This window comes from Boleophthalmus pectinirostris, unplaced genomic scaffold (genome assembly GCF_026225935.1).
Source record: "Boleophthalmus pectinirostris isolate CB_2022bp ecotype Guang Dong unplaced genomic scaffold, ASM2622593v1 HiC_scaffold_22, whole genome shotgun sequence".
Classification (NCBI taxonomy): domain Eukaryota; kingdom Metazoa; phylum Chordata; class Actinopteri; order Gobiiformes; family Gobiidae; genus Boleophthalmus; species Boleophthalmus pectinirostris.
In genome coordinates, this window is record NW_026571190.1 from 110,002 (window position 1) to 121,740 (window position 11,739).

Sequence of the window (11,739 nt, forward strand, 5' to 3'; positions counted from 1 at the left end):
ACGACGGCCGGCCGGTGTTCCGGATTGTCTGGCGATCAGCTTAACTGGTAAAGGCGGGGCCACATCCTCTCGCTTCCATTCACTCCCATAGAGACACAAAACTGTCAGAGCTGTATTGTCGCGTTAAACCTTTTTTATCGTGGCGTATTATTTCCCCATTGAAAAATAATCAAATGTATCCCGCACATGTTTCCATCCATACCTGGTGTTTGAAATAACAAACGTTGCTCTTTACTGCAGCGCATGAACGCGCTCAACCACTTGATCTGGTCACTGTTCCAGACGCTCCTATAACAGGTGCCATATCGCTATGTCGTGTAACAAATAAACATGGTCAAGCACAAAATGCTGTCCGTGTCTTCACTGTCATGAATGTTGTGTTTGTGTAGGCATGTACAGGCTTCTATAATGTGTACAATGATCTAGTTCACACAATTTGCTACCAAAATAGGGACTGACTCATTGGATCATTTTGACACAATCACCCAGAGTGAAATATTACACATCTTGCTGTGAACACACCAGGTAGACTACATCTTCTGCTTCCAGATCCAGATGTAGTGGGCGTGTCCACTCAGCTTCCAGATATGGCCCCGCCTTTACCACTTACGCTGATCGCCAGACCATCCGGAACACCGGTGTCTGTGTTGTTCCCCGCACACTGTCGTATCATTCCGCGCTCTCCTCGGATTACCGCGGCCTCTCGTGTGCGCCACACCCGCTCTACCGGAGAGTTCATGTGTCGGAGTGTTACCGCGGCGCAGCCTCGTCTGGACCCGGGTCCGTCCGGCTCAGCTCGAATCACCGACACCGCGGTGCCTCGCGCGCAACAGCAGCTCGGAGATGAGCGGCACCGGGCTCGATGAAAACGGGCATTTCCCTCACCTGCTCATGTAAACGAGCCTATACCGGTCTAAATGCGCATGCGTGAGCACAGATAACAGCGCGGTTCTGATATGTTTAATAGGCTACGTTTACGTCTAAGTGCTGGGCTACTTACACAGACACAGAAAACAATTTGAAGTATGAAAAAATTATAAGTAGAAACAAACAAACAAACAAACAAACAAAAAAAAAAAAACAGGTTACTTACTTTTTTGTGGAGTGAATGGACCAGTGCATTATCCTGATGAGCTTCTCTTTGTCTCTGCTCTTCTTAACTGAGTGTGTGTGGTGAAGAAACATTTGAAAATACAACATTTACATGTAATATCCTCCCATCTACAGTAAAGCACAGACTAACTGTAATTTACAAAAGGCTGTTGTAGAAAAAGTTCTTACTAACTGTAATGATTTTTTGTCCCACAATGCATTGCAAACTACAGTTAAGATGTAATTTGTGAAAGCAAAAAGCAGTTGTAAAAAATTACTGTAGAAACTACAATAATTTGTTACAGTGTAGCCATCTAAACATGTGAGAGAGCAACTGTGCTAAGTGTTAGTTCAGCACCATGGACAACACCTACTCCAAATGTGGACTTGTTGCTATTCAGTGCTGCTAATTCACATCTGCCAATATGGTGTCCTTTGCAAATATTGGCCCTAACTACTATAAACATACTCTGATTAGTACTATTGTTTTCTTTGTTTTGGTTTGAGTCTGAGGAAGGGAGTTGCATGGTAGAGAGGTCAGCAAACCAGTGAACTGCCCAGAGTTTAATAAAAAGGAAAAAAGATCGGTTGAGAAGGGTTTTGGGTGTTTTTGTGCTGGACCCTTATGTTGACTGTGCATCATGTGCTGCTTTATATTAACAGAATGGGTACCAGAGGTTTGGAGCCCCAATGAGAGCCAGGAACCTATCAGATATTTGAGGCGGACAGTAGGGCTAGTAGAAATAAATGCTTTCGCCACCGTGTCCCTGTCTGCCTAATTTTGCAAAATCTAGTGTGGCAAATTCACACTGGACCCTGGCAGCTCTGCTACATTTTGTTCTGAGGAGGTAATGGAAAGACTCAAATGTTTTCAATGGAGAATAACATAGTGTGTCCTACAGGTCATGGAGCAGGAAAGGATGGTGTCAGTTCTGTGTTTACACAGAATAGGATATATGTAATATGCTGACTGCATTGTAACTCTGAAGGATGTGACTTGGTGGCAACTTTTTCTTTCCATCTATTGATCCTTTCCAACTGATGTAATTTCATTTCAAAATTCCCTGGGGGTGCGATGCTAACTGTCTGAAGCTCTATTAGAATTTAATCTAAGATTTATTTAACACATTCTAACGATAAAAAATTGAGTTAGCTGGAAGTGCAACTATAGCATTAGTCTGGCAGTTTGAAAAAAAGGTAAACGCAATCGTGAAATTCAGTTTTTATCATCTTGGTCTTTTAACCAAAATTAAATATGACTTTGTCATGTCTGGACTAGTGCCACCCACGTCCAAATAGCCCCACAGTGGAGTGTTTTAAATCTCGTCTTAAGACCCAGTTTTACTCTCTGTCTTTTTAACACTGTGTGAGTTGTGTGACTTTCGTCTTTTATTATTTTGTTTGCTATTATGTCTTTATTGTATTCAATTAAATTTTTGTTTTAATTTCTCTATGTGCAGCAAAGTTTTTGTTTATGAAATGTGCTATAGATATGAAGTGGATTGGATTGGATAGTTTCAGCTAGTCACTTCTTAAAAACGTTTAGCTTCCTCTATCGAGCCATGCTCACTACTGTCTCCAGCAGTTAGCACATGTATCACTCTGCTGCGAAGATTCCACATGTTTTGAGGAGACAGACCAGATTAAAGACAGTAATACACAAAGGACAGACAGAAGCTTCCATGTGTGTCCGTATGCATCTAGAACATAGAGCATAAATGAGACTTTAGTGTTTGCACTATGTTGGAATCCTATCTCCTTAATTGTATGTTGTTTTCTTGTGGGTTAAAAACATTTATAGGGACCGGAGTGTTGGAGTCATGTGCTTTTTGTGTGCATTAGTAGTAGAATATCTTGTGGGATAGGCTCTTTATTCCATCTTTATTACCATGTCATACCATTTCATTGATGTGAAATTATATCTGCTCATGTTGTATGAGTTTTCAGAGATGACAACATGATGAACTAAAAGAGAAAAAATAAACATATACCTCAAAGAAACAGGCTCTCCAACAGCGTGGTCGGCCAGGGGGTAGTGGGCGGCCACCCATCCTTCCCCTCTCCTTTAGCAGGGCCTGGTCCAAGGCCTCCTCTCGCTCCACTATTCTCACTGCTGACACAAATGGAGTAGGGTTCTGCAAGGCTAAAGTGAGAGCGCTGCTAATCACAGCCCATATCTCTCTACCTGCATCAAACAGAAGTGTTTACTCATTTCAGTGGGAACTGATAAAGATAAGAAAATGGATGGATGTACAAAGTACAAAGCAGAGAAGAAGTTACTCAAGAAAGAGTGATGACACAAATAAGAGTACAAACGGATAGAATACAAAAGTTAAAAAAACAAAATTATGACATGTTATGTCATGTTAGTGACATGATGTTTGTGAACAACTAACCCTCTTTTGAACATTTCCTTAATGTGAATGGTTAAAACGAATTTCATTTTCTTTAGAACAACCAAATCTTTTCCCATTTAATTTGTATGCATTTTACACTGAACTAACATAAGAGTCAGTACAGAAGCAGAGCAAGCGGCAGTAATGAGAGCTGAGGGCCTGAACCATTATGCAAATATGCAGGGGTGAGTCTAGACATTTTTTAGGGGTGTTTCAGCATCCCTAAAATATTTTCAGCAATGTAAGTCACTTAGATTTTTTGCCCTAGGCAAGATGTCTGATGGTGCCCCCTGCCCCCACTTGCAGTGATATAAAAGGAGGGGAGTCTGGGGTCCCCTCAGGATTGTTTTTAACAAACTGAAGTGATTTTCTCTTTCTTTAAGACATTTTTTGTCTGTCTGTTGATTATAATTTTAGGCTGCTTCTGATTCGATTAGTCATTACAATGACACTTTGCACATGGCACAGTTGGAAGTAAACCACTTTTTTTTTTCAATTATTTTTTTATGCTTTTTGAGAGATAAAAAATTATAGTTAAGGAGATTAAAGCTTATGGAACAATTGCATTTCATCATATGTATTTATTTTTACATCTATTTTGTATTAATGCAATTTGGTGCCCACTCCACCAGATGGTGCCCTAGGCAACACGTATGCTCAAAGGCAGCCCAGCAGTCTGGGTTAAGCATAAAAGAGTAGACCAACCCACCTAAGGCATCCACAAGCTGCCCTACTCCGCAGAAGTATTTAGCTACGAGCTCTTTGTCCTCAGCATTCGTGACTTTCCCATGGAGCTGCCATAAGATGTCATCCTGCCAGCGCTCCAGCTCCATCAAACGGGCATGAGCCTCCAAAAGCCTGCGAGACTCCACCAGACGCTCTGTCTCCAATACCATACTATGCACTATCACAACAAAAAGTACACAAGTCTGACTAAAGATTCTTTTTAAGAGAATGACCTGCAATTTCAGGGTTCCCACACTTTGCCTTAAATAATTTTCCAAGACATTTACAGATTACCCTCATTTGTATACCATTTACAGATGTAGTGTAAGACTAAAGCTACTGTATACCTAAAGTCCACAGTTATTGCTGCACCAAGGTATATTTTGTACTATACAAAACTTTTAGTTTTAGTTAATTTATGAGTGTATGGTACTATTAGACTGGCCACTCTGCTGTTATCTACCATTGTAATGATGGAAAATAAACTCAATTAGAGACGTGACTGTGGAGGTTTTGACAATAATCACTATAATCATCAGTCTAGTGAAGCAAGAACTGTGGATTGTAAAATTTTCCTATTATTTTATGGAAAATAATAATAATAATTTCAGTTCTTTGTAGTAGCAGTGTTTGATAGTGTAACCAGGGTTAGCAAACACTAATGAGCCGTTTACACCACTTGATATGGCTAAATGTGTTTTTGTTGAGAGAACAACATTATAACATGGCACAAAGGTAAAATTTAAAAAAAATGTTTGCATAATACTCCCTCTCTAAGAAAAAATGTTATATTTTGCACTTTTTTTCAAAAATTCTAAATTGCACTGAATGTTTGAAATTTCTTGAGTAACTGAGCCAGTGGCTGAGGCTACCATTATAACATACTAAACCAGTATTTCTAAGTCAGTGGCACAAACCTGAGTACAGGCGGGGAAGATTGTCAACAGCTGCTAAGAGCTGAGAGTGCCTCACAGACACCTCCCTGAGCTTCTCTAAAGACTGTGTCACATCCGTATTCCAGCTGCTGTTCTGTTCTGCTTTCCTTAGAAGACGTGTGCCCTTATGGAGTTCAGCCCTGGCCTCATGGAGCTTCTCAACACCCCAGCCAACTCCATCTATATACGCGTCTACCATGGACTGAAAAAAAGAAAAAAGAAATAAACTTAGACATAAAAAAATATGTTTCTTTAAATATTTCTTCAATGATTTTGCTATGGCATGTTAAGAAACTTTATTTGCGGTGATGTGCCCCTCGAGAACATTTATTGATTGATTATATGATGAGTAGTGATTATGAGTAAGATATAAATTCTTATTACCTTAAGTCTGGTGTATATGAAGGCTGTTCGCTGACTCTCCCGCTTTTTGTACTGACCAAGACACTCTAAATTTGCTGGCTGACAGAACATCCCAGATGCCCACTTCAGTGCAGCCCCATGCGCCAAGTGGCGTGCCCTCTCTGTCTCAGGCCATTCTCTCATATATGGAACCAGTTGCTCTGCAAACAAGTATACACTTGTAATGTCATTTATTCATTCTACAGAGCGCTCAAAACAAATAATTCCACATACTACCAGTCAAAAGTCAAGTCTTTCTTTCTTGTTTTCAAAAAGAATTACCTGTGCATGGGTAGCGAACAATACCCTCGTCGATAGACATTGAAGTACACCTTCCAGGTGCTCAGAACTTGACTGGAAAGTAATGTCCTTGGTACAAAAACTAAAAAGAGAGAAAATAGAATGACACAGTGCAGAGGCACACAGACATTCTTGTAATGGCTTTTCTGTTGGGCAACTTAGAGGAGGGAGGAGGAAAGAGGAGGTTCCATGGGGATAGGAAAAGGGAGGGCTTGCTGAAATCAACGACCTCCCATGATCAAATTTCCTTTATAGAGATTTCACATTTTTGGGTGTCTATGTCTGAATATAAAGCTCTGAAAAACAAAAATAAGAGACCACTGCAAAATTATTAGTTTCTGTGATTTTACTACTAGGTATATGTTTGTGCAAAATGAAATTTTTTGTTTCATTCCATAAATTACTGACATTTCCACCAAATTCCAAATAAAAATACTGTCATTTAGTGCATTTATTTGCAGAAAATGACAAATGGTCAAAATAACAAAAAAGATGCAATGTTTTCAGACCTCAAGTAATGTGAAGAAAAGAAAATCATATTCACTTTAAAACAACACAATACTAATGTTTTAACTTAGGAAGAGTTCAGAAATCAATATTTGGTGGAATAACCCTGATTTTTAATCACAGCTTTCATGTGTCTTGGCATCCTCTCCACCAGTCTTTCAAATTGTTCTTGGGTGACTTTATTCCACTCCTGGCGCAAGAATTCAAGTAGCTCGGTTTTGTTTGATGGCTTGTGATCATCCATCTTCCTCTTGATCACATTCCAGAGATTTTCAATGGGGTTCAGGTCTGGAGATTGGGCTGGCCATGACAGGGTCTTGATCTAACAGGATCCTGATCTGGTGGTTCTTCATCCACATCTTGATTGACCTAGCTGTGTGCCATGGAGCATTGTCCTGCTGGAAAAAAATAAATAAAAAATTCTCAGAGTTGGGAAACATTGTCAGAGCAGAAGGAAACAAGTTTTCTTCAAGATAACTTTGTATGTGGCTTGATTCATGCGTCCTTTGCAAAGACGAATCTGTCCAATTCCAGCCTTGCTGAAGCACCCCCTGATCATCACCAATCCTCTGCCAAATTTCACAGTATGTGCAAGACACTGTGGCTTGTAAGCCTCTCAGGTCTCCGTCTAACCATTAGATGACCAGGTGTTGGGCAACGCTGAAAATAGGATTCATCAGCGAAGATGACCTTACTCCAGTCCTTATGGTCTTTTGCAAACCTCAGCCTGGCTCTTCTTTGCTTCTCATTGATGAAGGGCTTTTTTCTAGTTTTACATGACTTGAGCCCTGTCCCTAGGAGCCTGTTTTGAACCATTCTTGCTGTGCACTTCACCCCAGCTGCCATTTGCCATTCTTTTTGTAGGTCATTTGATGTCATCCTATGGTTTCTGAGTGACATTCCAGTGAGTTGACTGTCATCCCTGTCAGTGGAGAGTCGTTTCTGCCCCCCGCTGTAGCTTTGTTGTCCTCAGTGTCTTGTTGCTTGACCTTGTTGTCACGATTCGCCATCTTAAAAAAATTTAAGGATGGAAGCAACCTGACGCTCACTGTATCCCTCTGCCACTAAAGCCAGAACTGAACCTTTCTTTTCCTCACTCAAAACTTTTCTTTTCAACTCCTTTGGCATAGTCAGTAGTTATTATTTGATTCCAATTATTTTTGATGTACTGCTGGCACTGTTTTTGCCATCCAGCTGGTCATATTGCAAGAGGATAGTGATGAACACAGCAGTTTTTTTTTAAATACTTTTCTTCACCTAATCAGTACCTCATTAAGCAGAATAAGGTTTGCTTGTATTGGAATTCAACAGACGCTGGAATGGAATGGCTGTTATACATATAGAGAAAAAATGTAAGTGGTCTCTTATTTATTTATTTTTAATTTTTTTTCTTTGTGGTTTGTACTGTTTTACTAGAGCCTATAAATGCAATTTATTTAGAGGTTACCACATGTTAAGCTCCATAACATATTTTGGTAACCACATCATCTTGTAAAAAACATTTTTTCTCAGGTGGAAAATAAATCTAGCTAGCCCCACAAATTGTTTACCCTAAATAACTCTCCTTAGGCAAGGCACTGTGACTGGCGCCACCGTGTCACCTTATTTTCCCAGCCGTCTCCCATCCTAACTTCCTAATAGTTGGGGAGCCAAAGTCTCAAAAATGGGTTGAACCTGACATCCTCTGCTATACTTTTTATTTGTGTTTTCTTTTTGTTAACTGTGACCCTAAGGACCAAGAGGGTCTGCTCTTCCGAGGGTCTGCTCTTCCAGAAATATCGCAAAAAATAAATAAAAAATAAAATAATAATAATAATAATAAAAAAAAAAAAAAAAAACACTAATAAAAAGTATGGCAAACAATGTCAGGTTCAATCCATTTTATTGAGCTTTTGAGACTTTGGCTTCCCAGCTAAATACTAGCCAGACCCAGCCTTGCTTAGCTTCAGAGATCTGACAGGATGAGGCTTTGACAAGCTGATATGGCCACACAGTGGAGAGGATGCAGTGACAGCTGAGGGTCCAGCTGAAGGTCCAGCTCAAGGTCCAGCAGAACCACAGACAGGAAGTGGATGACGGCCATCACTGGTTTTAACACCAAAACAAAGCAGCAGGACAATAGCCCAGACAAGTCAAATTCACTCAATGTGCATTTTAATACTTTTTCACCCCTTGGCACCCCCATTTCTACATCTTCCATACTCCCAAGAAAGATGTTTTCATCCCTTGGCACCTCACCACAGACGACTTGATGACCGTTCATCAGCCCATCACCTCTCCTCACCTACCCTCATCCCCAAGGAGAAACCAGCCCAATGTCTTTGTCACCTGCTCAGGTGAAATGGCAGTTGAAGAAAGTTCACCAAAGCAAGTCTCTTGGCCCAAGTCAATGCCTGTGTGCTGGAGACATGTGCTGCACAGCTTGCTGGAATCCTGCACTCTTCATCTTGAGTCTGAAGTTTGAAAGGATACTGGGGTTATGGGAGACCTTCTGAATTGTTCCAGCATTGTGTTTGATTGATTGCATTTATATAGCACCTTTCAAGATACCCAAAGCGCTTTACAGATCATTATTCAGTCACTCCACACTGGTGGTAAACTACTGTTGTAGCCAAAGCTGCCCTGGGGCAGACTGATGGAAGTGAGGCTGCCAATCTGCGCCATCGGCCCCTCCGACCACCACCATCACTCACACACACACCACTTTCACACTAGGCAATGTGGGTGAAGTGTCTTGCCTAAGGACATAATAACAGTTTGTTTTTTTGCCATTGGCGCCCCCCTGTGGCACCTGGAATTCCTAGCGGTCTCCCATCCAAGTACTACCCAAGCCCAGCCTGCTTAGCTTCAGAGATCTGACGGGATTAGGCTTTGACAAGCTGGTATGGCCAAGATTTGTGTCCAAGAAGCCTATTCCATTTGGACTTAATGACTTCAGACAAGTAGCTCATGACATAAAAGTGTCTGAGGGACTGGTTCACCTCAGACCCCTGGTGGCCTCCTCCCCTGATCCTCTACAAATTGCATATAATTCCCATGTTAGTGTGGATGATGCGGTCATTTATCTTCTGCAATGGCCACACTCACACTTGGATAGTGTTAAGAGCTCTGTGAGGCAATTGTTTTTCAATTTCTCAGTGCCTTTGATGCAGTCCAGTCCTTCCTGATGAGCAAGAAGCTGCTTAGGATGGTTGTCAGCTCCTCCATTTTCTCCTGGTTTGCTAACTGCTTCTCAGGAAAACCTCAGTACGTGCAGCTGGGGAGGTCCCCAGGGTACACTTCTGTTTCCATTTTTGTTTACTCTTTGTGGTGGCCAGTGCTCTGTACTTTGCTGTGGTCTGCTGGCAGAGCAACACCAATAAAATGGACAATCTGATCCGTAAACTGGTCACATGACTGGCTATGAGCTGGAGACATTTGTCACAGTCATGGACAGGAGGACACTGGACAAATTGCTCTCCATCATGAGCACTCCTTCTCATTCACTGCACCAAACTAAAGAGGGACAGAGGAGCTCATTCTCCAACAGGCTCCTGCAGCTCCACTCAAACAGTGGAGCAAGACTACATTCATACCATACTCATGCCATACCATTCATACCATACTCCCTACAACTGTACAACAACTCACCCTCCTGTAACAGAGAACCCTACATCATGTCAGTTATTATTTTATCTTTGCACTGCTTCTCCTTACGACCACTTGTATACATCTAAAATATGTGGCAAGGTAGCTGATCATGTGGTCTCTTATAAATGTCAGAGGTGAACCAACTCATTTCCTCTTCCTGAGTAGGCCTAACACGGGGTTATTTCTGGTGAGCTAAATATGTTTCTTTGTATATTTTAATCTTGTTAAAAAAAACTTAAAAAGTTGTAATTTTTGTAAATATAATTTTAAGGGTCTTAACAGTCCAGATTGGAGGCATGCTTTTAACTTTTATCTTATTGTTTAATTTTGATTGATGTATTTTATGTTAATGGCACTGTGTTCACAGGCTCAGTGCTGGTTGCCTTTTTTATTTTTTTTTTTTGAGTTTTTGAGTTTTTAGTTTGAATTACTATAGTAGCTCTGCAGTGGGTGTAGGCTGGAGGTAGCTGGGTGTGGAGGGAACTCCCTTTAGAGGGTGACCTTATTTATAGTTATTAGTGGTGGTGGTGGCACTTGTAATTGGGTGTTTTCAGTTGTGGTAATGGTTCTTTGCATTATATAAGCATGTCTCCTTTAGCCCAGCTTTAGGGTGGAGCCTCACCTCTGCAGTGGCATCCTCACCTGTTCCACATAAAACAACCTTAACGTCTTTATTTGTAAATAAAAGCTGCCGTATGGCTGTTAGACCCACACACTGCCTGGCTTACTTTATTATTAAAGCTACCTGTGGATCCTCCAGGTGATACAGATATATTACTTCATCTCTATATTTTATTTGTACTTGTACATATACGTGTACATAATTATGCTTTATTGACCCTAGTCTCTGCCACTTTTGCTATTTATTTTGAATTTATTATTAACATTTATATGTTCTTTGTTTTTATATTATACTGTGATTTGTGAGCTACTGTGTCCAAATCATTTTCCTTGTCTAAATCTAAGTAAGTCTAGACAATCAGAGTATAGTAGAGGGAAAAAAGAGGATTTAGACAGACACAGACACTTTATTGATCCTGAAGAAAATTCAAGTTTTGCTGCAGCAAACTGTTGCAGTTGCTTTAACATTTCCACTTCATGTCTCAGTGGCCTTTCTGTCTCAGTCAAAGGTGTCAGTGCAGTTTAAAAGGAGGACTGGTCAGGGAGGGTCAGCAGATCCTGCGGAAGAGCCAAAAGTGTCTCTCCTCTGTGCCCTGCATTATTACAGCAGTGTTCAGAGGGAACCAGATGAACACAACAGGAAAGGCCTCACTCTTACTCTGTTGTGGTGTTTCATTTGATGACAAAATGGTCCATTTCCTGAAAGTGTTTTCTCTGGAAGTTCTCCTGCTACATTTGGTGCCACATATAGTGAAAAACACATGGTGTAAAAAGCCTGTAACATCTCAAACGACCACAGCTGCTACTACTACTACTACTATTACTTACTTTTACACCGTCTCCATGGGTATGAGAAAAACAAAGAGTTAATTTCACACAATCCAACAGTCCCTGGTGTTCATTCCCTCAAATGTGGCAGATCTTCCTCTGAAGACATTAGACAATGTTCTCTTCTCCTTACAGTCAGTACTACTCTGATTTTAGGGTGAACCAATTTCTATTGTTGAAATAAATCATACATGAATTGATGGTTTTCAGATTATAAAATGTGATGATTTCATATTCTTAGATGGGAATAAATCTGGATTTCAAGTATAAACATTTTACTTGCCTCCATCTGTATTAGTTAT

General features: G+C 40.7%; 1 protein-coding gene across 1 annotated transcript in view; it reads right to left on the reverse strand.

Moving 5' to 3' along the window:
• The window catches only part of exoc3l1 (exocyst complex component 3-like 1), a 74,021-nt gene extending 68,058 nt beyond the window's left edge, over positions 1-5,963 (reverse strand). Inside the window, exons 1-5 of the mRNA XM_020933679.2 lie at positions 5,834-5,963; positions 5,534-5,712; positions 5,132-5,351; positions 4,198-4,392; positions 3,084-3,277 (exon numbers count right to left, since the gene is read on the reverse strand). Coding sequence (XP_020789338.1) covers positions 3,084-3,277; positions 4,198-4,392; positions 5,132-5,351; positions 5,534-5,712; positions 5,834-5,873 — 828 coding nt within the window. The 5' untranslated portion in view covers positions 5,874-5,963. The remainder of the gene's footprint in view (positions 1-3,083; positions 3,278-4,197; positions 4,393-5,131; positions 5,352-5,533; positions 5,713-5,833) is intronic.
• Between the last annotated feature and the right edge of the window lie 5,776 nt (positions 5,964-11,739).